The following is a 27,864-nucleotide window of genomic DNA, read 5'->3' as shown; positions in this document are numbered from 1 at the left end:
CACACAGTCCGTCGACTGGTGGAGCCTGGGGATCCTGATGTTTGAGCTGCTGACGGGGGCTTCGCCCTTTACCCTGGAGGGGGAGAAGAACACGCAGGCCGAAGTGTCCAGGTGAGGGGGCTGCTGGGTAACTGTGGGCAGGGAGGGGGATTGGCAGGAGCCAGTGGGATAATGGGGAGGGGGGATTGGAGAGGCTGCTGGGTAACAGGGGGTGGGGAGGGGGATTGGCAGGGGCAGCTGGGTAACGGGGTGGGGAGGGGGGATTGGCAGGGGCAGCTGGGTAATTGGGGGTGGGGAGGGGGTACTGGCGGGGCAGTTGGGTAATGGGGGGCATGGTGGGGGGATTGGCAGGGACTGCTGGGTAACAGCAAGGTGGGGATTGGCAGGGGCAGTTGGGTAATGGGGAGGGGGGATTGGCAGAGACTGCTGGGTAATGGGGGGAGAGGGGGATTGGCAGGGGCTGCTGAGTAATGTGGGGCGGGGTGGGGGATTGGCAGGGGCCGCTGGGTAACGGAGCTGTCTGTGCCACAGACGCATCCTCAAGTGCCAGCCCCCGTTCCCAACTGTGATTGGCCCCGTGGCCCGCGACCTGCTGCAGAAGCTACTGTGCAAGGACCCCAAGAAACGCCTGGGCTCGGGGCCCAATGGGGCGCAGGACATCAAGGAGCACCCCTTCTTCAAGGTGAGCGGGTAGGGGGGAGAGGGACACCCCCACCCTGGCCACAGCCCACTGGCTCGAGACCCTCAGCATGGCTCCCCACAGCCTGGGCACAACTCCCTTTCCCAGCAGGGTCCCCCAGTGCAGCCCCCTCAGGTAGGGATCCTGGCCTCCCCCCCACAGCTCCTACATCCCATGCAGGGACCCTCTCACGTTTACCCCCTTGCCCCAGGAGAGGCCCCACATACAGCCCCCTCACCTACTGCCCCTGTCACCAGGGCCCCCTGGCCACGTCCCCCCCATCCCTTATGTTGGCCAGGGATCCCCACACAGCCCTCACATACCTGGGAAAGAGCCTCGTGTGCACCCCAGCCAAGGTGCCCTCCAGTACCCCCTGGCAGGTCTCCCCCCACAACATGCAGCCCCCACAGCAATGCTTCTCCCCCCCAGCCTGGGCAGGCCCACTCCCCACACACACAGCTCACCGCGGGCATGGCCAGTGCCCCAAATCTTAGAGGTGGCCTTGGGGGAGTGAGACCCAGTGCCCCCCGGCCCCCCCGGCTAGGCTCTGGCCCTGTGCTGGACCCTTCCCCGCATTAGACCCCTTTCCCCACTCACCTCCCCCGCACGCTGACCCTCGTGTTCCCCTAGGGCCTGGACTGGGTGGAATTGGCCGCGCGGCGGGTGAAGGCTCCGTTCAAACCCATCGTCCGCAGTGAGCTGGACGTGCGCAACTTTGCCGAGGAGTTCACCCGCCTGGAGCCTGTGTACTCGCCCGCTGGGACCCCCCCCCACCCGGACCGCGTCTTCCCGGGGAGAGACCCCCCCCCCCCGCCCCCGGCTGGGGTCCTCCAGCAACACCCAGCTTCCTGTGCACTCGCCTGCTGGAACCCTCCCAACCTGGACTGCATCTTCCCAGTGAGACCCCCCTCGAGATTCCCCCAACCCCCCCTTCGGGTGTACTTTTCCACTGGACCCTCCCCGCAACCTGGACCACATCTTCCAGGTGAGACCCCTGCCCTGCTATCCCCTCCCCCCGCCAGCCTCGTGCGTGTGGTGGCTGAGCTCTGTGCCCTGGGAGAGGACACTGGTTCTTGAATCCCCTGCTCTCACTTACAAGAGTGGGGGGGGGCTCTCTGGTGTGTGTGTGGGGAATCTCCTGCACCCACAAGACCCATGGGGGAGGGTGGGGGGAGTCTCCATTGGGTGCTGTAGCCATGGAGATGTCTGCAGGCTCCCCGCCACGCCCCAGTCTTATCCCTCCCTCCTGCCCTCTTTCAGGGCTACTCCTTCATCGCTCCCTCCATCCTGTTCAACCACAACGCCGTCACCACAGATGTGCTGGAGCTGGCGCTGAGCGGGGAGCGCCCGGGCAGTGCTGCCGTGGCACGCAGCGCCATGATGAAGGTAGGGGAGCCCCCTGAGTGACCGGGGCTTGGCGGGAGTGGCTGGGTAATGGGTGAGGGAGGGGCCTTAGCGGGATTCCTCATCAGGGGGTCCCTGTGGGGGAGGGGGATCCCTCCCCAGCAGTGAGCACCGCTGATGCTCCCCCCTTCCTCCCCCAGGACTCTTCATTCTTCCAGCTCTATGACATGGACCTGAAGGAGGCAGCGCTGGGTGAGGGCAGCTTCTCGGTGTGTCGCCGATGTCAGCAGCGCCAGGGTGGCACCGAATTCGCCGTCAAGATCATCAGCAAGAGGTGGGGGTGCTTCCCCGGCAACCCCCCCATGCTCCAGCTGCTATAGCAACCAACCCCCTGCTCCCATGGGAACACCCCCACTCCTGCTCCTATAACAACTCTCCAGGTGCTTCCCCGACCTCCCACAGGTGCCTCCTCAGACTCATCCCTGGGATTACATGGGGCCCCCCTCACTCCGAACTTTTCCCCCCACCATCACTGACCCCCAGGCTCACCATTGTCCTCCATCACCCTTTATGGGACCCTCCCACCACCTCCAGATTCTCACCTTCAGCGACCAGACTCCCCCCCCACCCCATGCCCTCTCCTGCTGCCTTCCCTCCCCTCCCCTCATTTCCCTTCCCCTGACCACTCCTCCCACCCCCTTGCTGTCCCATTCCTCTTCCCCCCCCCCCACTACCTCCCCCTTGTCCTTCCCTTCCCCCATCCCACAGTGCAGTTCTCCGGAGCCTCAGCTAACATCTCCCTCCCCCCAGGATGGAGGTGAACACCCAGAGGGAGGTGATGGCTTTGCAGCTGTGTGAGTCTCACCCCAACATCGTCAAACTACACGAGGTGCATCACGACCAGGTACCCCCCTCCCCCTCAGCACCCCCTGGGACTAGCATGCCCCTTCTTCCCCGGGCATCAACAGCCCCCATGCCCCACCCCGGAGGTGGCTGCATGCATCTCAGTGCTGGGCGAGGGATCCCTGTGAAACTAGCCCCTGTACCCCACCCAAAGCAGCTGCATCTTAGTGAGGGCAGTGTCTCTGTGTTGTGGGATCCCCCTCTGCTCAGTGACCCCCCTCCCTTCTCCCCGGGCAGTACCACACGTACCTGGTGATGGAGCTGCTGCGGGGGGGTGAGCTCTTTGACCGCATCAAGAAGAAGCAGCATTTCAGTGAGTCGGAGGCCAGTCAGATCATGCGCAGCCTGGTGTCAGCTGTCAGCTTCATGCACGACGTTGGCGTGGTGCACCGGGACCTCAAACCTGAGGTATGGGGAATGGGAATAGGTTTGTGGGGCAGGGCCTCAGGAGATTGGGTGCATGACTAGGGTAAAATGTTGGGGGATCAGGGCCTTGGGGGACTGGGATGCAGGGCCTGGAGGACCATGGAATTGGGGTGTAGTGCCTTGGGTTTTGTGGTGTGGTGCTTGGGAGATTTGGGATAGGGGTGTGGGGCCTGGGCGATTGGGATGCTGGGGTTTTGGGGTGCGGGCCCTGGGGGCAGGTGCTGTGCCCCAGGAGCTCAAGGCTCCATCCTCCCGCTGTTCCCCAGAACATCCTATATGCTGACGAGTCAGAGGGTGCCCCAGTGAAAGTGATTGACTTCGGCTTTGCCCGCCTGCGCCCCTCAGGCTCACAGCCCATGCAGACGCCTTGCTTCACGCTGCAATACGCCGCCCCTGAGCTCTTCACCGACGAGGGCTATGATGAGTCCTGCGACCTCTGGAGCCTCGGTGTCATCCTGGTATGCATAGGGGGGAGGCCAGCATTGAGCACCCCATATCCCTACAGGGAGGGGGCATTACGATCCCAGGGCTCTGGAAGAGTCCCAGTCTCCCTGCTGCTGCTTTATAAACACTCTGCGCTCCACCCCAGAGGTGAATGATTTCAGCAGGACTGAAGAATGTAACCACACGGTGGCGCTCCCCCCACCCCCCAGCCCATGAAGTCCTACAGGGAGGAGGGGAAGTGCTGACAGCTTTGTTGCATGTCCTGCTGTCTGGCGTTTGACTCCAGGGTCAGGGTGGGAGATGCGGGGAGGAAATAAAGGGTTAATCCTCCCCTCCCACTAGGGTCAAAGAACAGGCTCCCAAGGCTCGACTTTGGCTCTGCCCACAATTATAATCCTGTCCACACATGGAGTGGGGCTGTCAGGAGGCCCCCCTCTTCTCCCACCACTCCTGGGAACGGCAAGCAGGCCCCCTCTGTGCTTTTCTGAGGAATTCCTTTGCTTGGGGGGAGGGGTGGTCCTGTGAGACGTCCACAGCCCTGCTGGGTGGGGTTGGCAGGGCCCCCCAGAGCGATAAAGCTGGGATTGAACATCCCATTGGGATACTCAGGGCAGCTCCCCTCTCTCAGAGTGATGGGCTCAGGCTCTTGGCAGACTCAGGCAGGCATCTCTGTGTCAGTTACACTGAGACAGCTCCTCCTCTCCCCCAGCAATCAGCTCAGGCTCTCTGCAGACTCAGGGCTGGTGTCTCTCATTTTCCAGCTTTTCCCCCAAACCATGATGCCTAGAAACTGATTTTTTTATAACAGAAGTTGCCGTTCTGCCGCAATCACCTGACTCCAAGAGCTGGTGTACCAAGCCCGGGGCAGTTAGTGCCAAGTCCTAAACCCACCCCGACTCTGGAGTAACAGTACCGTGTCCTGAAGAGCTGTTGGGCCTTGAGGGGTGTTAGTGAGGGTGTGTTGCCCGATGGGGCTACTCCAGGGCAAGGGGAAGGGAAATGCCTGAAAGCAGATGTCTGTACTGGGGTGTCTCAGCCACTTCCACAATCTCAGTTCCTCTCTGAGCCCTTAGAATGGAAAAAGCAAATGCTCAGCTCTGCGCCACGCATGTGGGTTGGTGGTGCCTGGGATCACCCCCTTCCCAGGGGAAGGGCTTCCCTATGGGGGAGGGGATTTGGGGGGCTGGGGGATCACCCCCTTAGGGTAGCTTGCTGATATTTGCCCTGAGTCAGTTTCACACAGACTGTCTGGTAACACCCCCACTCCACTGTCTCTCGCCCCACCCCCCAGTATACCATGCTGTCCGGACAGGTGCCTTTCCAGAGCAGCCAGGAGGGCGGCGCGCTGACCCATGCGGCTGAGATCATGCACAAGATCAAGGAGGGGCAGTTCTCACTGGAGGGCGAGGCCTGGAGGGGGGTCTCCGAGGAGGCCAAAGAGCTGGTCAGAGGTGAGGGGGGGGCATGAAATAAAGGGTCAATATATAGGATTCTGTTCCAAGAGTTGGGGGAGTGAGAATCTGTGGGGCTGGTGTATCCCTCACTCCACCTCAAATGTAAGGGGTGCTGTGGGGCTTGGGAAACCTCGCTCCCAAGAGGTGGGGGAGGTGGCATGTGTGAATCTGGCAATTTCCTGTAATAGCTTTGTATTAAGTTTCTGTATCATTGTGGGCCAGGGATTGTGTAACTCCATGGGGGAGGGGGAACCACAGCCCTCCAGGATTAAAGAATAGCGGGGGTGGGGCAAATTCACTCACCCCAGAGAGGTCCCTCGCCCTGGAGAGGCTGCATAGACCGGTTCAGATGGGATTCTCCAGAGACCAACAGACCAAGAGGAGACTTTTGGATAAATAGCCTGAGTTTAAACTGACTCGGAGCTGCTTTGCGATCCAGCAAACGGTCAGACCCTTCTGGCCGGGGCGGGGCCCAGTCCTTCCTGGGAAGGGTTGGAAGGACTTTAGCCTGCTGAGGCCCCCATTAGACAGGGTGGGTGCTCTCTGTGAAGCCTTTAGCAGGAGTGTAGGAACTGTCATAGGGTTTCTCTGTAATGCTTTCACCTTTAGAATAAATGTGCTTGCTTAGAAAGAGCTGTGCCATAACTTGGGACTCCTGGCAATCGCAGCTGGCCACAGATATGGCCATCACTATGACAGTATGTGGGGCTGGGGTATTGCTCCCCCCCAGGGGAAGGGCTGGTGAAGTGCCATCCTGCTCATGCCCCCCCCCCCCATCACTAACCCATGGGTGTGTTCCCCTTCCCCCACCCCCAGGGCTGCTGACCGTGGACCCTTCCAAGCGGCTGAAGATGTCGACTTTGCGCTACAGCGAATGGCTGCAGGACGGCAGCGCCCTCTCCTCCACCCCGCTCATGACCCCTGATATCCTGGAGTCCTCAGGGCCTGCCGTGCGCTCAGGGGTCAACGCCGCCTTCATGGTGAGGGGGAAGGGTCTGGTGCATGGCCATGAGGGAGCTGGGGTGGTGGTGGAGGAGGAAGCAGCCTTGGTTGGGGGTGGAGGGGCTGGCTGAGTCTCCCTCATGTTGGGACTGGCTCTTAGGCAGGGGCGGGGGGATGGGTTGAGGCTTTGGGGGAGGATAGTGTCAGGCAGGGAGAGTTGAGCATCTGAATAGGTTGGGTGGGGATGGGGAATAGGCCATATGGGGGTGGGGGTGGGGACAGAACAGACCAGGGCAGGGAGAAGTTTGGGGGGGTGAATCTCTGGGTCTCATCCCATCCCCCACCCCCAATATCTTGCCCCCCAGGCCTTCAACAAGGGCAAGCGCGAGGGCTTCTTCCTGAAGAGCGTGGAGAACGCCCCCCTGGCCAAGCGCCGCAAGCTCAAGATGTCGAGCACGGGGGCCGAGGCCCGGCGCAGTTCCTCCTCCTCCTCCTCCTCTGGCTCCTCCTCAGCACTCCCCGCCCGGCCCCCCCGCCCCAAACCACCTGGCCGCCGCCACAACCCCCCCTCGTAGCACCTGTGGGGCAGGGAGGGGGGGCTATTTATTGTCTCTGTTGCTTGTGGGGGAGAATGTGGGCGGGTATCTCATTTGGGGTTTTTTAGGGGGGGATGAGCCTCTTTTGGGGGCATTCTGCTCCCCCCCTCCCATGTGGACATGTTTTTTCATTCATCTTGTTTTTGTTTTTTTCATTTTGATTTAAACCTGGAGGTTGCCCTGTGTATGTCTGGGGGCCATAAGGGGTTGTCTCTGTGTGACAGAAATGTGAAGTCCCCCAGGAGCTAAAGTGGGGGTGGTCTTTGGGTTGACAGATAAGTGGGGCAGCCCTGGGGTGATTATGGGTGGTGTTTTGTGGGGCAGGTGTGGGGGCCATAGGGCAAGGAGGTGTCTCTGGGGTGGATGCACATGCCTGTGGAGCTGTTCTAAGACACATACCCCCCTTGGCTTCCAGGTCAGACTAGGGTCCATCTCTGCCACGACAGTTCAGGGTTGCCCCACCCCACCCCACCCACCACTGTTGCAGGGGAAGGGGAAGCTGTTCCCTACAGGGGATGGAGATTCTGTGAGTACTGCCACCACCACCCCTTAAGATCTGAGGGCAGGTCCCTTCAGCCAGGCTCTGGGGCTGGAATGAGAAGTGAAGGTCAGACCGGTAGGGTCACCTTAGCCCAGCCAAAGGGGGGGGGGTGTACTGGATCTATATTTTATTTCTTTTAATCCTTTTCTTTTGGGGGGAGAGTGGGCAGGCAGGCAGGCAACATAGGGCACCAGCTCCCCTCAGGGCTGCATGCTGGGGGAGAGCCCCAGCACAAGGGGCCAGACCCAGGTGATGTCCCAATCAATGTCTCCCCCATCTCCCAGAGCCATTGCTAATCTGATACCCCTGCTGTAGGGGAATGGGGCAGGACCCCCATTGAGCAATGGAGCACATGGGAGGGAGGTGAACAGTACCCCACATTTAGTCCCTGTGAGGGAGGGGCTAGAATTGCACCCCTTGGATAAGATTGGAGTGGGGGGAGAAGGAAAGGGAAGAGTTTTTTTTATTGAGAGAGAAATTTCTATCTATTTTTAAACTAAAAATGTTGGGGGTGGGTGCTTGGGGTGGTCTCAGAGTACAGCCCCCCTACTCCCCCCCCAGCTGGGAGTGAGGCTAAAGCAAGCCACCACCCAAGCAAATTAATCCCTAGACCGTCCCTTCAGAGCAAGCCGGATGAAGGGGAAGCATGGGCAGAAAAAGCTTAGGGGGGTTTGGATGACTAGTTTAGATTTGGGGGTGGGGGGGGGCTGAGTCACTTTAAGGGGTGTTTGTGCAATTGGCTCCTCCAAAGATTGTGGTGGGTGGGGGAAAGGAGGACAGGTCCCTAGGGGAGTCAGAGGCCAGAATGGGGAACAGGGGGCTTGGGTTCATCCCACTTCCTGGGTGCTGCCATCTTTTGTGTTCCTCTCCCCGCCCCGCCCCCCCCCCCTTTAGGTGTGCGGGGAGGGCTGGCTAGTGTCTGTTCCTGCAGCTGCCCTTTCCCGACCCCCGTCTATCTGACTCACCGCCCCAGTCGGGGTTGGGTAGGAGCTGGGGCTCTGAGCATCCCCTCGCAGGTCCCTGGTTTCTGTCCCTTGGGAGCAGCTAAGACTCAGGGGCTGAGGATTTCGGGATGTGGGCAGTTGTCCGAGCCCCCCCCCGTGCAGCTGCACTTAGAAGGGAAGGGCGGGGCCCCAGTCCTTAGGATGACGTGGGATTGGGGGGACCCCAAGTTCCTGCAGCTCCGCCCAGGGGGCCGCCTCTCATCTGTCTGAGCGAACCACCTGTATTTTGTATTTGAGAATAAAACTCCTCTGACGCCACCGAGTCTGTGCGGGTGCGGGCGCGGGCGGGCGGGGAGCTCTATTCCTTGGGCTGCTGCTGGGTATGACGGGAAACAGCGCCCATCTCAAGCCCCCTGGGGGCGCTGGAGCGGGCTGCGGCAGCTTCCGGACCCCGCTGCTTGGCAAAGGGAAGCCGCCCGCCCAACTAAGAACGTAGCCACGTGCCCGCCAGCACAGGCGTTTCTGCGCGCGCCACCCCCTTCTTATTAGAACTTCCGTGGGGCGGGGCCGCTTCTCATTGGTTCTGACAGTGGCCAATGAGGTGAGAGACGTCAGTATAAATGCAGCTGGCGGCGCTCCCCAAGCGAGGTATCCAGAGTAGGTGAATGGTGGGCAGGTTCTGGAGTTGGACATGATTCACAGGGCCAGCGAGGCCCAGGCCTCCTACTCTTCTTAAGCCTTTGGAGAAGACCTGTGCTGTGGGGAGGAGGAATGTGCTAGCCCACTGTCCACAGGCCAGCTTAGTAGATATTGTCTCTCATCAGGCATAGCATAATCAACTGTTCCCTAGTAAAAAGAACAGGAGTACTTGTGACACCTTAGAGACTAACACATTTATTAGAGCATAAGCTTTCGTGGGCTACAGCCCACTCCTTCGGATTTATTTGGGTTTAGACCCTATTGGGAGTTGGGCATCTGAGTGCTAAAGACAAGCACACTTCTGCGAGCTGTTTTCAGGTAAACTTGCAGCTTTGGGGCAAGGGATTCAGACCCTGGGTCTGTTTGGGAGCAGACGGGAGTGTCTGGCTCAGCAAGACAGGGTGCTGGAGTCCTGAGCTGGCAGGGAAAACAGGAGCAGAGGTAGTCTTTGCACATCGGGTGGCAGCTCCCAAGGGGGTTTCTGTGAGCCAACCTGTCACAGTGGCCTTCGGCTGTAGCCCATGAAAGCTTATGCTCTAATAAATTTGTTAGTCTCTAAGGTGCCACAAGTACTCCTGTTCTTTTTGCGGATACAGACTAACAAGGCTGCTACTCTGTTCCCTAGTGTAGTTTTACTGCAGGCAGTGTTAGCAGGACTAGCTGCAGCTGTCTTTTAGCACAGTGATTGATGCTGGATAGTAGCCTGTTGTGACATAGCAGGACTTCAACTGTGCAGCCTAACACTGCTACAGTAACTAACCCATGAAGCTGGCCTGTGGATAGTGTATATTGAAGTTTCTATTGAGCTATGGCACTGTTGAGAATATAATTACTGGAACTGGTTTAAGAGGGTTCTAGTTTAGTATATAAATAGCATATTTTACAAGTCAGACTTTTTTTCAGTAGTGCCAGGGGGTCTCAACAATGGACTATCTAGATAGTAGCTTCACTATACACTAGCAGTGTTGGCAGGAGTTCAAGCTACAAACTCTGGGAGACCTAGGTTCAAGTCCTGACCCAGACATTTACATGAGGTCATAGTAACTTTTTGCTGCTGCTGTACCTGCTTTGCCCTAGGGTGAAACTAGCCCACACCACACCAACTAGACTCTGCCCATAGACTCACACCACCCCGCTTGGTTTATCTATATAGCACCAAGCCCCACAGGGTGCTGGGGCTCCTCCAATGGAGTTGTGCACTGAACATGCTGAGGCAGCACTTGGAATAGAAACCACACAGAGACTTTATTGAAAATAAAACCTTACATCATCTGGAATGGAACCGAAGCATCCCTGGAAGCCAATATGGATTTGGGGTGGAGGGGAGGAAAGGAATTAGAGATTATGGGGGTGAATATTAAGCAGTTAAGAAATTAACAGTCACAATATCCAACATATGCAGACACGTCCAGGAAGGCAACAGTGGCCAGTCAAAGAGACACTGTCAGCTGCCCTACCACAGTCCATGAGCATTCAGGTGAGATGCTGAATATGGGAGGGAGGGGGAAGAATTGTCAGATGGAAAGCAGTTTGCAGAGCCCTCCAGCAGCCAGGGGCCTGCTCCACCAAACCACTTGGGGGAAGCAGGCCATAGGCCCCGCTGGGCTCCTGTCCCTGTGGTGCCCAGCATACAAGCACACATTGCAGAAGAGGTGAAAGCATGCACTGTCCTCAAAGGAGAGCAGCTGCTGATGACAGGATGGCACCTGGGACAGGGCAGGAGTGACATGTGGCAGCAGTAGGAAGAGTCCATCCAGTCTGTACAGGTGAGGGGGATGCCCTACTAGAGCCTACTTAGCTGTCATCATCTGTACAAACTCTGCAAAGCAAAGGCACAGGGTCAGAGAGCATGAGACAAGCCTGATTCACCCCACCCCTGCCTTCTCTCAGGCAGAGACCATCCCCCCCCACCCCCACCCAGGCTGCACTTGAGAGGTGCTCTGCTAAGTCTCCCATTCCCTGGAGTTAACAGCATTTGTGACATTTCCAAGCCCCTTCACCAGGCTATGCCTGTCACAATGCAAGAGGCAGAAAGCAGCAGACCCGGAAAGAGAACCCAGGCATCCTGACTCCCAGACCCATCCTACCTACTGCATTGGAGAGTCCTTAAGGGAGCAAGTGCCCTCTGCAGAGTGGTACTATCTTAAGCAGCAGCTGTGCCCTTTGGACAGTCAGTGCAAGCTGCCCCGCCCCCCTCACCTTCATAGTTGACCTGTCCATCACCATCGATGTCAGCTTCCCGGATCATCTCATCCACCTCCTCATCTGTCAGCTTCTCACCCAAATTGGTCATGACGTGGCGCAGCTCGGCCGCACTGATGTACCCATTCCCATCCTGGGGTGGGGGCAGGCACCATGTCAGGCAAGGGGGCCATAGGGCTGCTCCCAGTTAGCACAAGCACCACAGGGACCCCATCCTGTCAGCCTCAGCACAGGCCCTGGGGAGGGGAAAGCAGGTAGACCGCATTCTCCCCCTCCCCCAACACACACAACCATCTACCTCAGGTAGCTGATGACTCTCCAGCCCCCAACCCCATGTGGAAGGGGGAGGTGTCCAGTTGTGAAGCACATGCACACAGGAGGGAGTATTGGATTCAGCTGTCCCTGCAGGGAGGAGTTTAGCCCCAGCTGCTATTTTGGAGCTCCTGGGGAAAAGGGGGGGGGGGGTGCACGCACAGCCACCAGGGATAGGGGGATGAAGCCCCCCTGCCTCACCTTGTCAAACACCCTGAAGGCCTCACGGATCTCCTCCTCACTGTCCGTATCCTTCATCTTCCTTGCCATCATGGTTAGGAACTCAGGGAAGTCAATGGTGCCATTCCCTTGGGCAGGGGAAGAGGCCATTAGTGCTGGGCCTAACTGACATTGGGTTGGGTGACCTGCATAGCCACTCCCCCCCGCAGCATCCAGTACCCTCCCTCCCACGAATCCAGACACCCAAGTACTGGCAGGGAGCTCTGGGGAATTCACTGAAACACCCCCTTTCCTCCAATGGTGGGTTTGCCTTGACGGGATTCCTCTTCACCCCCCCTGAAGAGATGTAGGGAGCCTAGAAACAAACCCCAGAGCTCTGTAGTTTGGGCAGGGGACTGGCCTACAAACCTTAGGTCAACCCCCTTGGTTTAACTCAGGTACAACCCCCACACTGGAACAGGAACAGGCAGCTCTCCATGGGGCCTGCATCACTTTGGGATGCAAAAGTGACAGGCCCTAGGATGAGGTGATTCTCAGATCAGCCGTGAGTGACCTTCAGCTGTGTGAGCAGGATAGTAAACAGCAGCACTCGCAGAGGAGGGATAGTACCAGGGGTTGGGATTAGGTGTATCATACAGGGACATAGGGCTAGAAGTGGCCTCCTGGGACATCAAGTCCAGGCCCTGCTATTGCAGGCAGGCCCGTCAAAATCTCAATCAGAAACATATAAATGTTTGCTCCTATTGGGAAGTTGTTCCAGAAACTCACTCTTCACCCTCCTTGGGGTTTCCTCCCTGCTATATTTACAGAGAACAATCAGATCCACCCCCCACTCTCCAAGCTTCATCTAGCCAAACTATACAAACCCAGCTCTTTCGGTCTCCTCTCCATTCCCCTGATCAGCCTAGAAATCTTTCTCTCAGTCCCTAGCCCAGAGCTCATAGACTAAACACACAAAAAGTGGTAAGGGGAACTGAGGCACAGAGAAGGAAAAAGAGCTCATAGCTAAGAACAGAACACAGGAGTCCTGCCTCCCAGCTCTGATCACTCCCCCCCGCACCCCCACTGCCGCCAGTGCAGTGGCTGTATTCCCTCTCCCCACCCATCTCACAGTTCCCTCTCACCATCAGCGTCCACCTCATTGATCATGTCCTGCAACTCTGCCTCGGTGGGGTTCTGCCCTAGGGACCTCATGACGGTACCCAGCTCCTTGGTGGTAATGGTGCCATCCCCATCCTTGTCGAAAAGGGAGAAGGCTTCCTTGAATTCTGCCAGGAGAGAGGAGAGGAATCAGTACCCAGGGGGCCTGCCACAGGGTCCCTTCACCCTGCAGTCCCCTCCCTCCCCTCAGCACCCTGGGCAAACAGGCTCCTGGGCCCAGGCCTGACCATATTGTGAAGCACCAGGTTCCCCCATATAAAGGAGAATTTTGGGGCAGCAGGATGAAGGGGTGTCTCACCTGCGATCTGTTCCTCTGTCAGCTGGTCTGCCTGCAAGAGGAGACAGAGAGTTATTGCCCTGACTGTCTGACACCCTCCCCCCAGCCATGCCCTATACCCCATTGCCCCCAGGGCCATCTCCCTCCCAAACACAGCCTCACCCCCCTCCCACCCAATCTCTTAGGGGAAGAGACTCTGCCCCACACCCCAGACACCCCTGGAGTTCCCACGCCGCCCATCTCCCGCAAGACGCAGCATGGCTGCTGTCTCCAACTGCCCCCCAACTACTTGTTCCCGACTAGGCAATGGGAAGCGGCCCTAGTAGCCCCAGTCTTGGGGCCTGGACCCCTCCCCCCAACAGTGCCACCTGCCGCCCCCCACAACACTCAGGACCAGGCTCCCGACCCCCCACTGCTCTCTCCGCGCACGCTCCCCGCCGCCCCCGTGCCCCTGGACCCCAGCCCCACCCCCTCGCTCCACCACCCGCTGCCAGGGAGCCCCAGCAGCGCCCCAGCCCCCCACGAGCCCCCCTTCTTGCCATGGCGGCGGCGGGGGGCTGGTGCTACGACCGCTCAGTTCCCCGTGGTCTCAGGCTCCCTCCGCCCGGGCCGCGCCGCCCAGATCCCTCCGCCCGCAACGAGTCCCGGACCCAGCAGTGGCCTTCCGTTGCGTTTTGCGCCGAGCCCTTTAAATACCGCCCGCCCGGCACGGCCACGTGACCCGCCTGCCCCGAGCCCATTGGCCGGCTCCCACCTGCAATGCGTCAGGGAGACCGCTTAAAGGGGAGGGCGGCGGCGGGGCCGGCATTCGGCCGACAGTAAGCGGCCAGGGTGGGTTAAAGAGGACGGGCACTGAAGAGCAGGTGGATTTAAAGGCGAAGTAGGCGTGTTAAAGGGGAAGGTGTAAAGTGCCCATAGGGAGCAGTAGGGGCCTCCCCACGCTGAAACACTAGCTCCCAGCATGCACCAGTGCCAATGGCTCCACTGCCAAGTGCCTTGCGCGGGGGGCGGTCCCTCACAGGTGGGCCCAGCATGCACCCCTCCGTCCTTCCCCTAAAGGCAGCTGCCCAGGCAGGACCCCAGGGGCCTGGCACAACCCCTGCAGATGGAATCAACCCCCTTCTCACATCCAGGGGGGGCTGACCTAGGGCTGCCAGCTCAGCTGCTCCTCCCCTAATGCAGAGGGAGCAATCTGTGATGGGTCCATACCCTTAGGGCACAGCCAAGGTTGGGGGAACCCCAGTCTCCACTAACAGCACCAGCCCCGTGCTAGGCAGATTGCTCCAGGGCAGCATCCAGACCCATGAATTGCAGAGATCTGCCCCCAGGCTACTCAGTGGTCACAGGAGGGGGGGAAAGGGGTCCTCACAGTGCAGGTAGGAACCTGCGGCAGTAGAAGAGATAGCCAGTGAGGATGAAGTGCAAGGGGTCCTCTTTCCCCTCTCCCCCCTTAAGGCATGAAGCAGCCACAGGGAAAACAAGGAGGCGGTGGGGCACTTGAAGCATAGGGGGCAAATGCCAGGGCCACACTAAAGGAAGAGACAAGCCAGAATCACTAAGCAGAGCCTTTTATTATTTCCATGCTGATCCCAGCAGCACTCAGAAGGAGCCCAGCACAAAGCCATCCATCCCCCCACCCAAACATCAGCCCCACTTCACACACAGCACTGGCCATGGGGAGGGGGGGGAGAGAGGAAGAGGAGGAGAGACAGAGACAGACTGTTGGTCCTGATCAGTCATCCCCACCTATCCCAAAGGAGGGGGTGACCCCAAGTGGGGGGATGACAGCAGGGCAGGGCCAGCCCCTCAGGAGCTGGAATGACTTTGGGGGAGGGTGAAGCTGCAGCCAGTGGGGCCTGAAGCCTTTGGTCCCTAAATCTAGTTGCTGCCCCACCATGGGGAAACAGATGTCAGAGCCCAGTCCTCACCCCAGCTCAGAGCTCCCATAGCATCCCTGAGGATGGTGCCAAAGTGAGGCTAGCAGGAATTGGGGCACACTGAGCACCAGCTCCCCACCCCACCCCCCCCGCCAGCCCTGTGGGCTGTATCAGGACAGACATCCAGGACTCGGGAGAGCAGAACCTAGGGGCCTTCTTTACCTTATGGCTGCAGCTCCCTCCTCCTGCCCCAAGGCCTCAGTGCTGCCCCTGGGGGTGTTAGTAGGACTCACATGAATAAAACCCCTCCCTGGAACACGGAAGGCCCTGGCCCGCAGGGGAGGCCTCCTCCCCTAGGCTACATAGGGGAAATGCAGCAGCAACCCCTCAGAGGGCTCCAATGTCAGGTTCTGCAGGGCCAGCTGCCCCTCCTGGCGCTGGGGGTCAGTGCTGAGCTCCACAGTGGCCTCAGAAGGCAGGAGAGAGTGGGAGATGGGGACAGAGCTGCGGGTGCCAGCTAAGTTGAGGACCACCAGGAAGCGTTTGTTCTGGTCCCAGCTGCGCAGGTAGACACAGACATCCGGCACCAGCATGGGCAGCATCATGAATTCCCCATGCAACAGCGAGCGCTCCTTGCCCCGCAGCTCGCTCAGGTGCCGGAACAAGGAGAGCAGTGAGGAGCGGTCCTCACTCTGTGCCTGGGGAGGGAGACATGGGGTTAGTGCAGGAGTTCTCACAACAACATTTTGATGACCTCAGAGAGAAGCCACCCACTCTTGCAGGTGGATGCTCTGTCTATTTTTCCTAAAACATGTAATTAACTTTAGGAAAAACAAATACATATGCATGCAAACAAATGACAGTGATTTGGACATGTCTATGTAGGGTGTTTTTGCAGACTCAAAAATACAAATAATGTTCAGTTGTGTCTATGCTTTACTAAACCTAAACAAAATAGAAACACAAATAAGGTGTTTGGCACATTCTTGTCTTTATTGTTCTTTCTTTTGGTTGCCTAGCTAGCAAGTCTACTGCTGTGAAAAGTGATACTTGTATGTCAATATCCCTTTTCACAGCCTCCAAGCTAGCTGCTAAGTCTGCTGTGAAAAGTGATATTAACAAACATACAGATATCATTTTTCACAGAAGACTTACTCAGCTCCCAGCAAGCCCAAGAACAAATTAAGCCCTGGATAGGGGCCGGGGGAAGCAGTGGGGGACAGAGCCTATCGCTGCTCAGCCGGGGGGCCAGGGAAATGGGGGTGGGTGACAAGCACGGGGCTGGGGGGGAGGGAGGAAGGAAGGAAGGAAGGAAGGAAGGAGAGTGTCCCATGGACGGAGACCAAAGCCCTGCCTCCCATGGCTGGAGCTTGAGGCCCTGCAGCCAGAGGACAGAGCCAACTGCTGCGCAGCTGGAGCCAGTTGCCTGCTACCCCAGGGCTGAAGCCAGACCTTCTCCATCTCCAGAAGGTGGGGAACTCAAATGCTGGAGGAGCAGGCAGCCACTGTGTCCTCAGAGGGGGGTAGGGCCCAAACGCTGCTGGTGGCCCCAGAGGAGGAGTTACTGCTTTGTCTGCCCCCCTGCCCCAACCACCACCACCTCTGCCCAGAAGTCTGTGGCCATAAGAAAAGCCCCTGGTGGCCACAGTGGCAGAATTTGAGAAATGCTGGGTTAGTGCGAGGCAAACCATACCCCTTGAGCTCCCCCAGAGCTCTGCCCCCATCTAAGCCCACCCTCACCTCACCACCCATGTTCCTCCCCTAAGCTCTGCCTGTACCCCTGCCCTCACCTTCACAGTGATGTTGCTGCTGCTGCTGCCCCCACCTTGAGGCAATGACTTTGAGGAGAAGCCAAAGTTGGCCGAATCATTCCACTGCATGTGGGGTACGCCGGACTGGGGAAGTGACGGACATGGTTACAGGGAGTTGCACAGCTGGCTGCCCATCCTTCTTGCACCAACCCAGCCCATCCTTTCCCCAGACACCCCTTCCCCACCCAGGAGCTGAACAAACTTCCCCATCCCCTCCCCCCTCTGCACTGCCCTTCCCCCTGCCCTGACATTCCCCACCTGCCAGCACCTTCCGGGACTTCACTGCCCCCCACCCCACCCCATCACCTTAACTAACTCTCCCAGGCCTCCCCCCCCACACCTCCTCCAGAGGGATCCCCTAGCCCCACACTGCCCCTACCTGTCCTGGCTGCTCCTGCAGCCCGATTTCATCCCCGTAGTTGGTGAAGGGTGTCCCTGGCAGCGTGAAAAGTAGCATGTGATAGAGCCGCAGCAACCGCTCCTTCACAAGAGAGGCCATGTGCCCTGTCCTTGGGCCCCCCACCTGAAGAGACAGCAGAGATGCAGTGTCAGCACAGGGGGTGGGAGGTGGACGTATCCCCAGGTCTGGGAGGGGATGGGGGGCTAGTGGTCACATCCCCCGCCTATCCTTCTTGAGCAGCCCACACAGAACAGACCCATATGCTTTATGGCACACATCTGTTGGGGCTCAGCTCCTGCCCTGTCTCCAAAAGGGAGCCCACTCTGAGCACTGGGAGCGATGATACAGATGGGGGGGCTTAGCATGGGGATCCGGTGGGGCAGGGGTGGGGTGAAGGTGGGTCCATGCCCCAGCCCCCTCACCCAATTCCAAGAGCTGGGGAAACAGAGTGGGCGGGAGGGCAGCACTCACACTCCAGCTGGGCCACTTCTCTCCTGAAGCCTGGATGTACTCTCTGATCGCGTTTTCCACCTTCTCCCCAGTGGGCTCTTCCCCCAGCCCCATCAGATACGGGCTGACCAGGAGGTCAGCGCTGGTCTCGTTCAGCAAGGAGAAGATCTGCCAGGAATCTCGTTGGCCTGTCCCAGCGATCAGCACCCTGGGGAGAAGGGAGTCAGGGTACAGTGAGCGCCGGGGTCAGCTGTGAGGTGCTAGGAATGGGAAGGAGGGTGTGGGAGGCTGGGGTGGGGCAGGGTGCAGAGTCTGAAGATGGAGAGGTATTTTCTAGAGGATGGGGGGACATGGGGGAGCTATGTGTGCTTGAGAGGGGGTTGGCACCAGGAGAGGAGAGAGGCATCCAAGGGAGGGAGCTTGGAAGGTGGGCATATTCAAGAGGGCTGGCATCCCAGGGGTGCAGCCAGTCAACCACCACCGCAAAAGGGCCAGAACCATTTGGTGGGGGCTTGGCACCCACCTGGCATTGCCATCAGAACTGTACTGGCTGGTGAGGTTCTTCCACTCCACCAGAAGCTGGGAGTCCTGGAGGAGAAAAAGACCTGTGAGACAGACAGTCACTCCTCACATTACCTCCCACCCCAATACTCCACAACCCTCACCCCCAACACATAGACAAGCCAGTCACTTACATTGAGCTTCTCCACTCCCTCCATCTGGATCCCTGCCACGCCAAACTCCAGCCAGAACTCCAGTGCAGCCTGCCCAGAGAGTGTGTGTCAAGCATCAGCATCTGGCATGCCCCACAGCCACCAGCCCTGCATCCTCCCACCAACTGACAGTCCCCAGCCCCCAACTCCAGTGTAGCCAACACCTCCTCCCTCCAGGTCTCCATACCCCTAGCCCCCCTGCATGAGAAACCCAAACAGTGGTCCCAGCTGCTTTCCCAAAAATAGTGAGGATTCAGGGGACGTGGCAAACCAGGCCCTCACAGAGCCCTGGGGAGGATCTGAGAGAGAGCAGGACACCCTCTTCCCCAGAACATAGCCTTCAGGTTAGATTGCCAGCTCTCCTCAGGTGCTGCTCCTCAGGATGCCCCCCATTGGAGCCCCCCCTCACCTTCATTTTAGACTGGAAATCACTGTTGCGGGGGGTCTCCTGGCTGAACCAGGGCATCTGTCCACGGTAATTGGGGGTCAGGTCCAGGATGACCTTGAGACCTAGGGAGAAAGGGAGGTCAGGTGTACATCCTGGGGCAGGGAGAGCTCCCCTCCGCAAACACCCCATATCCCATTCCCCACCACCCATCCTGGGGCCAGATCAGATCCAGCACCCCCAGGGGAAAAGACCCCATACTGGGACATTTTCTTACTCTTCTTCTTGGCAGCCTCCAACAGCTTGGCAAAGGTCTCCTTGGTGCCGAGCTGGGGGTCCACTTCCTGCAGGTCCGAGCTGACCAGGTTGTCAGGGGTGTTAACATGTATGGGCCCAATTACCAGCCCCTTCACCTTCAGGGAGCTCAGGTAATCGATGCGCTGCTCCACCCCTGGGGGGAGAGCGAACAAGGATCAGAGGTTGGCAGCTCCCCCAGTCCCACATAATCCCCTCCCCATCCCAGGTAAAAGCTGTCCCTATAGCCCCTGCATCTTGCCCACATTACCCCTCCCCGTCAGGTGAAGCATACTCCCCCAATCCCCTTTCCTCCCCAACCCAGAAAGAAACCTTTAACCCAGCCAATCCCCCCAGTTCACATTTGCCTCCGTGCATTATGGGACCTTTAACCCCAGCGGCTCCCCACCCCATCTCCCCATGGTGGGACCTTTAACCCCAGCTCCCTCCCCCCCCCCCCCCCCCCCCCGATTGTTGGGGCCCTTACCCCCACCTCCCCCCCCCCCCCCCCGCCGAACAGCTGAGTCAGCTCAGGCTGGGCTGACGTCAAAGCTGATGAAACAAAGGCTACTGGTTGCTGCTGCCAACCGGACAGAACCGGCTGGGAGCAACTCCAACCCACCCTCACCCCTCCCAGGCGCGGCAGGCAGCCAGCCGCCGGCTGCCAGTCACCTGCTGGCGCAAGGAGCACGTGGGGGACAGATTGTATGGGACATAGGGGTGGGTGGGGGGAAGCGTTCCCACCCCCATAAGCCCCCTCAGATAGGGAGAACTGGGGGAGGGGGTCACCCCAGCAGCACCTGGGCTCCAGTTTGTGCCAAGAAGGCAACCAAATCCCAATGTTCACCCGGGGTTCCTGCCACCCCTCAGCAGCTACCTCCTCTCTCCTTTCCCACCCATAACACCTCTTCTCCCCGCACACCAGGGTCATCCCATCCCAACCCCCTCCTGGTTTAATCCACAGCTCTGGGAAAGAAGTGGGGTCTACTGGGTTATGGGGGTGGGGGATGGTCAGGACTCCTCGGTTCTATCCCCAGCTTAAAGGGGAGTGAGGTCTAGTGTGTTGGGGGGCTGAGAATCAGGACTCACCTGCTAAGTCCCCGATTCCATCGGCATCCGAGTCCTGGAAGGCCTCCAGTGCCTGGATGCGGTAAATGCCCCCCTTGTGCCACCACTCCTGGGGAGGCAGCTCCTTGCAGCGGGGAGCCTGGATGATGATGACGATGGCCCCCGCCAGCATGCCCAGCCAACCCAGCCAGAAGAGGATGAGCAGGGCCCAGCGGGTGCGCACCCACCCTGGAGTGCCCGCTACCTGCAGCAGCTCCTCCTTGGACAGCCCCGTGAACTTGGTGCCAGCATCCGCCTCGCCATCCTCCTCGGGCACCTTCACCTTCACCATCCCGTTCTTCTCGCCCAGGGTGCCCGGGGATCCCGAGGAGGGGGAGCCCGTCATGGGCTGCTTCTCGGGCTCCATCTCGTTCAACTCCACCTCCTTCATGTCCACCTCTGCGTCCTGGCTCATGATGCCTGGCTAGATACCACCGGGTATCGCTAGGGCCTGCAGTGAGGGGAGAGAGGCAGAGCCATGTGCCCCGGGCAGAGCACTCTCCACCACCTGGCCCCTGAGCAAAGCTCCCCTGACCTTGGCACACAGCCCTCCCAGCAGGCAGAGAAATTTCTCCGCCAAAGACAGAGACTCCCCCCTCACCTGCCTGAGCCCCCTTTCCTAGGCCAGTCGCGGGATTCAGCCGCAGCTATGTTGCCTTCTCACCTCGTGCCCCCCTGCTCGCCGCCTCCCCACAGACCTGTGCGCGCTGGTAGGTACCCAGCCCATGCGCCTAGGGCGCGGCGCTAGATCACGCCGTTCCCACGCGCCCGGCCCACCGCGTCGGATCATACCTAGCAGACCTGCTTGTTTCCTCTGACTGTGAGACTGGCGCTCCGCCTCCGCCGGCACTGATATATCCCGACCCGCCTCCGACTCCGCCTCCCACATCCGCCCCCCGCCCGCCTTAAGGTGGAGACAGCTAATTACTCCGTGTTACCGTGATCTACGGCTTGGAGAAATGGAGAGGATCCTGCTTGTTGCAGAGCTGGGGGGAGAGGGACTATGGGCAATTGAGGGCTGTGGAGAGAGCAGTGCCCCAAGGGGTGAGGGGTCTGTACCTGCTACAAGGCCCTAGATTTCAGAGGAGATGACAACGAGAGGTTGCCACTCCATGGAAAGTTTGGGGGTGAGATAAGAATGGAAAAGTTTCCAACTGGGGATAAACAGAATGATCGGGCCTGGATAGCTCCATATGGGGGTGTGTGTAACTTGCCTTGAAGAGAATAGGCTCATGGGGGTGTCTAATGGTTAAAGCGGGGGGGCTGGGTGTCAGGACACCACTTTACCACCAGCATTCTATCTTAGGGTGACCAGATGTCCTGATATTATAGGGACAGTCCCGATTTTTGGGTCTTTTTCTTCTATAGGCTCCTATTACCCCCCACCCCCTGTCCTGATTTTTCACACTTGCTGTCTGGTCACCCTATTCTATCCACAACTCTGGCAGGAGTGGTATCTAGTGGTTAGAGCAGGGGAGTGGAGGCAGGATTCTGGGGGGTCAAATCCCAGCTACACTGACTCACTGTATGTGGCTGGACAAGTCCTTTTCCTTCAGTGTGCCTCGGTTTCCATATCTACTCTTGACTTAGTCTGTCCCTTGGAGCCAAGCCTTCTTGCTGAGAAAGAACCCTGTCTCACAGGGATGGGAAGGGGACAGAGATCAGTGTCTGGGAACCTTATACATCAAAGGCCAGGAACCCGAGGAGCAGGGGAGGGATCACAGTTGGGAACCCTAAGGGGGAAGGATAGATCAAAGGCTAGGAAGTGGTGGGGACTGGGATCAGAGTCTGGGAACACAGTGGGGGGAAGCCACAATCAAAGGCTGGAAATCCAGCTGCTTCCCTCCGGCCCTGGCAATCACAAGAAACACTTGATTGTTCCCTGTTTCAGTTCTGTCACGTGATGGGAAACCGCTGCCGTGGACCCAGCCCCACACAACCGAGCCGGCTCCCTACACATAGCAGAGAGGGCCCTATGGGCTTCTTGAAGGGGCTGCAACAGCCCCTCTTGTTTTCTGACCCTCCTGGGAAGCCTCAAGCTCTGAATGGCCCCATCATGTGCTGTTGAGAATATGTGACCAACTCCCCCACCCCAACCCTGGCTAAGGGGGGGATGGGGAAGGCAATCTGGGGGAGATGCACTCCTTTATTCCTCCCCCAGGCTAATCAAGCCTCCTCCCCAAGTAACCTCCCAGGAGCCAGTGACCCCTAGTGCTCCCCGCTAACCTCCCAGTGCCCCCCCAGCTAAGCCTACCCCCACCCAGCTAACACCACAAAAGGTTATATACAGATCTGCTCTTACCTGTGGGCTTCCCACCCACCAGTAAACACTCTCAACTGCCTCCTGGTCCTGGAACACCCCCCACCCTCTACATGGAGTCTAGTTGTCAGTTGCATCTGAATGGCACTAATGGGCAGGGCTTCTGGGGCTGATCTGACCATGAAGACAGAGTGCCCTTGTCTCCCCATAGAAAGGGGCAGGGGTGTTAGTGGGGCCACTACTCTGTGCTGGGCACCCAGAGGTCTCTGTATATGGCAGCTGGCACCGAACTACCCCCCACTCTAGCACTGAATTTGCCCCAGAGGGGTGGAACAGGGATAGGGGGAGGTTTGAGCCCCAGTGCCAGAGCTGAGGTGCTGATCCCCACACACCTGGAGCTCCAGCTTTGCCACAGTAAGCAGCAATGTCTGACTCAGCAGAACAGACCAGGAGCCACGCCTACCAAAGGTGGCCTACGGCCAGGCAAGGGCTGTAAACAAGTGCCAGTCACACAAGCTGTAACCAGAGACCAATTCATCCACCTCCTTCCATGGGCAATCCCCCTGACCTGACCAGCCCCCTGCCTCTCTCAGTGCCCCTCAGCCTCCACACACTGCGTATATAGCCCCTCATTTACCCCACACTATGTGCCCCCTGGCCTCAACCCACTCTGTGGGACCCCTTTTTCTGCCACACTATGTGCTACCTGGCTTCCTCCATGCTGTATGTGCCCTCCAACATCTCCCACACTGTGCACACACACCCTTGATCCTGCCACTCTGTGTGCACCCCTGGCCTCCTCCATGCTGTACACACATACTTACTCCTTGCGGGCCCCCTTCCCCCCCCCCCCCCACTACTACCTATGCCCCTTGTCCTGCCATGTGCATACACCTCCAGTTCTCCCCTCCCGCCCCAACACACACACACAGTCAAAACCTGGGGAAGGCTCCCACATTGTCATGCTAGGGCTTGAATCCTCCTAAAGCCGAGGGCGTGGGAGGGACAGGGAGGAAAACAGCAGGCGCCAAGATGCTGCTCCAGAGCCACAAATGGATCCCACATGCTTCTTGCCCCATGTTGCCAGCCAGTCAGGGTGGCGCCAGGAATGGGAGAAGAATTCACAGCCCTAGGAAAAGTCTGGGCCCTAGCAGAGTCCTGGGATTCCAGTTCAGCCATCTTGGGAGAAGAATTACACAAAATGGCTGCCAGCAGCCTCTTTGTACCATTCCCGCCTTGGCAGCCATTTTTGTGTTTCCACCCACCCCCCAATAGCCATTGCATCCTGTCAGGCAGCCATCTTTGTGTCTCCCCTATCAGCAGCCCTCATCCTCCCTGGCAGCCATCATTGTACCACCTCTTGGCAGTCATCTCTGTGTTATCACCCCGACAGCCATCACCCCTTGCCTGGCAGTCATCTTTGTTTCGGCATCCTAGTGCTGCTCCCTGGGCCTGCGATGACTGAGAAAGGGGCACTCCCATGCAACTGGTGCCACGGTTGTACTGTGGGGCAGCATCAGGATTGGATGTCATTTCCTAAGGGGCCAGGCCTGGGGGCCACAGGCAGAGCTGAGGGGGCACCTTCCCTGCGTGGGTCTCTGGGCTGGGGCAGAAGAAGCAGGCTCCATGGAAGCCCCAGCTCTGCTGACCTCAGCCCTGAGAGGAGCTGCCCTGCTTAGACGAAGTGAAGGGGATACATCCCCCTGACACACTGCATTTCCTCAGGGAGTCAGGGCTGCAGAACCCTCATCTTGGGGTTATGGGAGACTCTTATGGGTCCTGCCCTAACCTGGGGGTTTCAGCCTGAATGACTAGAGTCTGTTCAGCTGCACACACCCCCACACTCCCCTTATTCCCAGCGCTCCAGCTTCTACTGCCCAGCTCCAGAATACTCCAGTGTCCACTGATCCCCAGTTCCCCCATACATCCAGCCCTCAGTGACCCCTACTGCCCATCCCAGCCACCAGTGATCTCCACTGTTCCACTCCCAGTATCCCCGATCACCCAGCCTGTGGTGTCCCCCATCATCCCTGGCAGCCCTTGCTGATAGCACCCCCATCAGTCCCCCGAGCCTACAGTGTCTAGCCCCCATCACCCCTCCAGCCCCATTGACCCCCATGTCCCTCTTCGCCCACCAGTACTCCCATCAATCCCCAGCCTTCCCCTCACCAGCCCCCAGTCTCCTCCACGGACCCTCTCTCCACCTAAATCTATTGCCTCTCCTCCGACCCTGTTTATCCCACAGACCGTGTGTGCTCCTGGCAGAAGCCTTCCCCAGTTGTTGTTGCTGCTGCTGGAACAGGAGCTGTCTGGGGTTATTAATGAGGCCAGTCCCAGCCCTGGGCTCCTGCCAGGCCAGTTCAAGGGGAGGGGAGGGGCTCAGCTGTTTGTTGTTGTAGCATGTTTTGCAGCTGGAGTGTCCTTTCTGTGCCATACTGGAGAGACACAGGGAGAATTCCCTACACCCGACCTGCTCAGCCTTTTTCTCCCAGAGCCTAGGTTCTACTCCCCCTCCAGCCTAACTCCCCCAATTTCCCCTGCCCAGCCTAGGCCTTTCCCAACCCAGAACCCCACCTAGACTCACAATAACCCAGCCTCAGACCTCCAGGTCCACCTCCAGCCCTGGTCCCTTCCACCAGCCCTAAGTCATGTCCCTCTCCTCTGGCCCAGATGGATTCCCCCCTCCACACACAGTTCACACTCCCAACCCAGATCCAGGAAAATGCAGAGCCCCAAACCACGTTTAAATGACCCATAGAGTGCAAGAAAGAGGGGTGAATTTAGGGGAGGCCATGCCCTGCTCCCCACCATCTCTTCCCCTCAAATTCTGCAGCTGGGCACCGAGGGACGGGATGGGTCAGGAACCCCCTGTCCTGCCAAGAGACGGGAAGTTCTAGGAATCAGAGGAAGGAGTGCAGAGCAGAGGAATCCCTTCTCCCCCTCTGCCTGGCTGGGCTCCAAGGCAGGGATGTAAACAAGGCTATAATCATAGGGAGCATGGCTGGGAATGAGCCATCCAGGGCTGGAGCCGTCCCTACAGGGATTAGTGAGTCAGTGCTGTCCCCAGTGCCCCAGATGACTAAAGGGAATGGTGTTGCAGAAAGCGGGATGGGGAGCTCAGCAGGGGGGAACTCTCCCCTCACTGCAGGCCCCCAATGTCCCAGAGTGGTGCTAGGGGCACTGTGCTCCTAGCAGCACCATCTTTAAGTTCTGCAATAAAATCCAGGTCCTTGTCTCTCAGTTTTGTTATTTATTTGCATTCTAGTAGGGCCCAGACTGAATTTTGGTGCAAGACTGGGGTCCTCCTGGATCCTGAAGAAAACCCGACTGAGATCAGGGACTCCTGTTATACCAATTGTTGCACAGACCATGACCAAGATTGGGGGCCTGTAAGGGGTCAGACTCACCCCTGTGGCGCCTCCTGTTGGTTACTCCAGGGAATTAGCTCTGTCCAGCTCATAGCACCCTCTGCAGGCCAGTGATCCACCTTGTCCTCCTACTAGCTCCTGTGTCCTTCCCAGGACCCTGGTGCCCCTTGCCCTGGGTGCTGTCCCCTGGCAGTCCCCACACATGCTGGGTCTCCCCTCCCAGGGGAACCCCCACCCACTAACTCCACCTCAGAATAAGGCTACTGCCAGTCACCATCTAGCCCCACTCCCTGGGGCAGACTGCAGTATCAGCCACTCATCACAGGCAAGGAGGGTTTGGACCTGCTGCCTTGGTCTACACCTGGACTGCCCTCTGCAACCCCCAGTACCTGTTGGTCTATGCTAGGCCACAGCCTGGGGCTTTCTAGGCTGGAGTGCCCCAGCTCCCCAGCCCTGCTCCGGTACTCTGACTCTAGCCCACTGCAGCCAGGTCCTTCTCTCTCTAAATGCAGAGAGAGACTGCTGAGTGCCTGGCTCCCAGCCTCTTTATAGGGCCAGCTGGGCTCTGATTGGAGCGTGGCCCAGCTGCAGCTATTTCCCCAATCAGCCCAGTCTTCCCTGCCCCAGCCTTCTCCCAGGGCTGTTCCAAACCCCTCAGGGCAGGAGCGGGTGTCCACCCCACTACAGGGCCCCATCACTGTGGGTGCTGCACAGCTGCATGGTGACAGTCTCTGCTCTGAAGAGCTCACAGTCAAACTAGAGAAAGGGTGGGAGGGGAAACTAAGGCATGCAGGGGGGGAAGGTATTTTCCCAAAGTCATTTGTAGAGCTAGGAATAGAAGCCAGCTATCCTGGGTCTCAGTACAGTGGCCCACCCTCTGGGCCACCTGTGACCCTAGACACCTTGCTCCCCTCCTCCTCCTTCCCCATGGCAGGTATTCTCCAATATGTTGGAAGGGCCATGGCATTGTTCTGAATGCATGGGCGTTCCCCACACAGTCCATGAGCTGCACAATGTCCCTGAGACTTCTACTGTCCCTCCCAAGCTCTCCCCTCCTTGGGGGTCTATCAGCAGGGTCTCTCCCAGAACACTGGGGCCACTGGCCTGGATCAGAGTCAAGGTCCCTCTACCCCGGTATCCTGTCTTGGACAGTGGCTGGCATGAGATACTTCACAGGAGGGTGCAAGAAACCCAGCAGTCACAGACCCCACTCTCCTCCCAGAGCTGGGCATAGAACCCAGGAGTCCTGACTCACAGTCCCCTCAACTCATTAGATTACCTGCTGCTCCCAGAATAGTGAACAGAACCCAGGAGTCCTGCCTCTTAGCTGGGATCTCTGAACTCCCAAACCCCTTCCCCTCAGTCCCTCTCTGCTGGGGTCCATACAAGTACCACATCTGCTGCCCCCCCCCCCCGCCACCATCACAGTTACTATGGTGACTATATGAAGGGGGCGGGGCCTAGTTCTGGAACCCCCCACCTTGCCTTGTTCTGGAACCAGGTCAGTCACCGCAGTAACAGCTGGGGGTGGGGCAGTCAGGTAGGCACCATGCTGGGGGCCCACCGCCGCTCCATGTTCACCAACGCCTGCATCAGCCCCTCCCTGGACCCCAGCGCCCGGGCACCTGGCACCCTCTACCAGAAGAAAGGCAGGGTGCACCTACTAGGGCTGCTCTCAGGTTCTCTTCCCCAAGAGGTAACACCTGTACCTCCCTCCCCCACTGCGTACTGGCTTCCCCCACTCTTGGGGAACTCAACAGCTATTTTAGACCATCCCAAACTCTAACTTCATCTCCCTGCTGTTGGGGACTCCCCCAAGGGGCAAATACGCGGGGAAAATTGTTGGGTTGGGGTTAGTTTTTGTAGGGTCTCCTTAACTGGTGCATGTCTCTCTCCCTCACTATCCTGGGTTGGTGTTTGTAGAGAGACACCACTGGCTAAGGAGCAAGGGAGTCAGGTCGTCAGGACACTCTATTCCCAGCTTTGGGAGGAGTGGGGGCTAGTGGACTAGGGAGCTTTGAGCCAGGACCTCCTAGACAGGGCCGGCTCCAGCATTTCTGCCGCCCCAAGCAAAAAAAAAAGCCACGATCGCAAT

General features: G+C 58.6%; 3 protein-coding genes across 5 annotated transcripts in view; 1 reads left to right on the top strand and 2 right to left on the bottom strand.

Annotated features, from left to right (window-relative positions):
* The window catches only part of RPS6KA4 (ribosomal protein S6 kinase A4), a 13,704-nt gene extending 6,846 nt beyond the window's left edge, over window positions 1–6,858 (top strand). The window contains exons 7-17 of the mRNA XM_029911173.1: window positions 8–111; window positions 532–682; window positions 1,310–1,463; window positions 1,932–2,065; window positions 2,224–2,357; window positions 2,834–2,927; window positions 3,164–3,334; window positions 3,619–3,810; window positions 5,088–5,247; window positions 6,067–6,230; window positions 6,558–6,858. Coding sequence (XP_029767033.1) covers window positions 8–111; window positions 532–682; window positions 1,310–1,463; window positions 1,932–2,065; window positions 2,224–2,357; window positions 2,834–2,927; window positions 3,164–3,334; window positions 3,619–3,810; window positions 5,088–5,247; window positions 6,067–6,230; window positions 6,558–6,767 — 1,668 coding nt within the window. The 3' untranslated portion in view covers window positions 6,768–6,858. The remainder of the gene's footprint in view (window positions 1–7; window positions 112–531; window positions 683–1,309; window positions 1,464–1,931; window positions 2,066–2,223; window positions 2,358–2,833; window positions 2,928–3,163; window positions 3,335–3,618; window positions 3,811–5,087; window positions 5,248–6,066; window positions 6,231–6,557) is intronic.
* Window positions 6,859–10,192: 3,334 nt separating this feature from the next.
* Window positions 10,193–13,767, bottom strand: LOC112114162 (calmodulin). Its single transcript, XM_024210735.3, has 6 exons — window positions 13,644–13,767; window positions 13,126–13,156; window positions 12,791–12,934; window positions 11,688–11,794; window positions 11,172–11,307; window positions 10,193–10,791 (listed from the first exon to the last, which is right to left on the bottom strand). Exons 1-6 carry the CDS (start codon window positions 13,644–13,646, stop codon window positions 10,763–10,765), a joined length of 450 nt encoding a protein of 149 aa, XP_024066503.1. The 5' UTR covers window positions 13,647–13,767; the 3' UTR covers window positions 10,193–10,762.
* An 889-nt stretch (window positions 13,768–14,656) lies between these two features.
* On the bottom strand, window positions 14,657–24,690 carry SLC3A2 (solute carrier family 3 member 2). 3 transcript variants are annotated; one of them, XM_026650319.2, is made up of 10 exons: window positions 24,649–24,690; window positions 20,124–20,592; window positions 19,018–19,191; window positions 18,765–18,865; window positions 18,338–18,406; window positions 18,166–18,230; window positions 17,664–17,850; window positions 17,172–17,315; window positions 16,772–16,876; window positions 14,657–15,679 (listed from the first exon to the last, which is right to left on the bottom strand). In XM_026650319.2, the coding sequence occupies exons 2-10, from the start codon at window positions 20,554–20,556 to the stop codon at window positions 15,335–15,337; spliced, it is 1,623 nt and encodes a 540-aa protein (XP_026506104.1). In that variant the 5' UTR covers window positions 20,557–20,592; window positions 24,649–24,690; the 3' UTR covers window positions 14,657–15,334. The 3 variants fall into 3 exon arrangements, with proteins under 3 accessions (XP_026506104.1, XP_026506102.1, XP_026506103.1); XM_026650317.2 differs by lacking the exon at window positions 24,649–24,690 and adding an exon at window positions 20,934–21,019; XM_026650318.2 differs by lacking the exon at window positions 24,649–24,690 and having other exon boundaries at window positions 20,124–21,016.
* Between the last annotated feature and the right edge of the window lie 3,174 nt (window positions 24,691–27,864).

The sequence above is a fragment of the Terrapene carolina genome, unplaced genomic scaffold (genome assembly GCF_002925995.2).
Source record: "Terrapene carolina triunguis isolate 2854851 unplaced genomic scaffold, T_m_triunguis-2.0 Scaffold89, whole genome shotgun sequence".
Lineage (NCBI taxonomy): Eukaryota > Metazoa > Chordata > Testudines > Emydidae > Terrapene > Terrapene triunguis.
The sequence above is the reverse complement of the archived record's forward strand: the minus strand, read 5'-3'. Positions and strand labels throughout refer to the sequence as shown.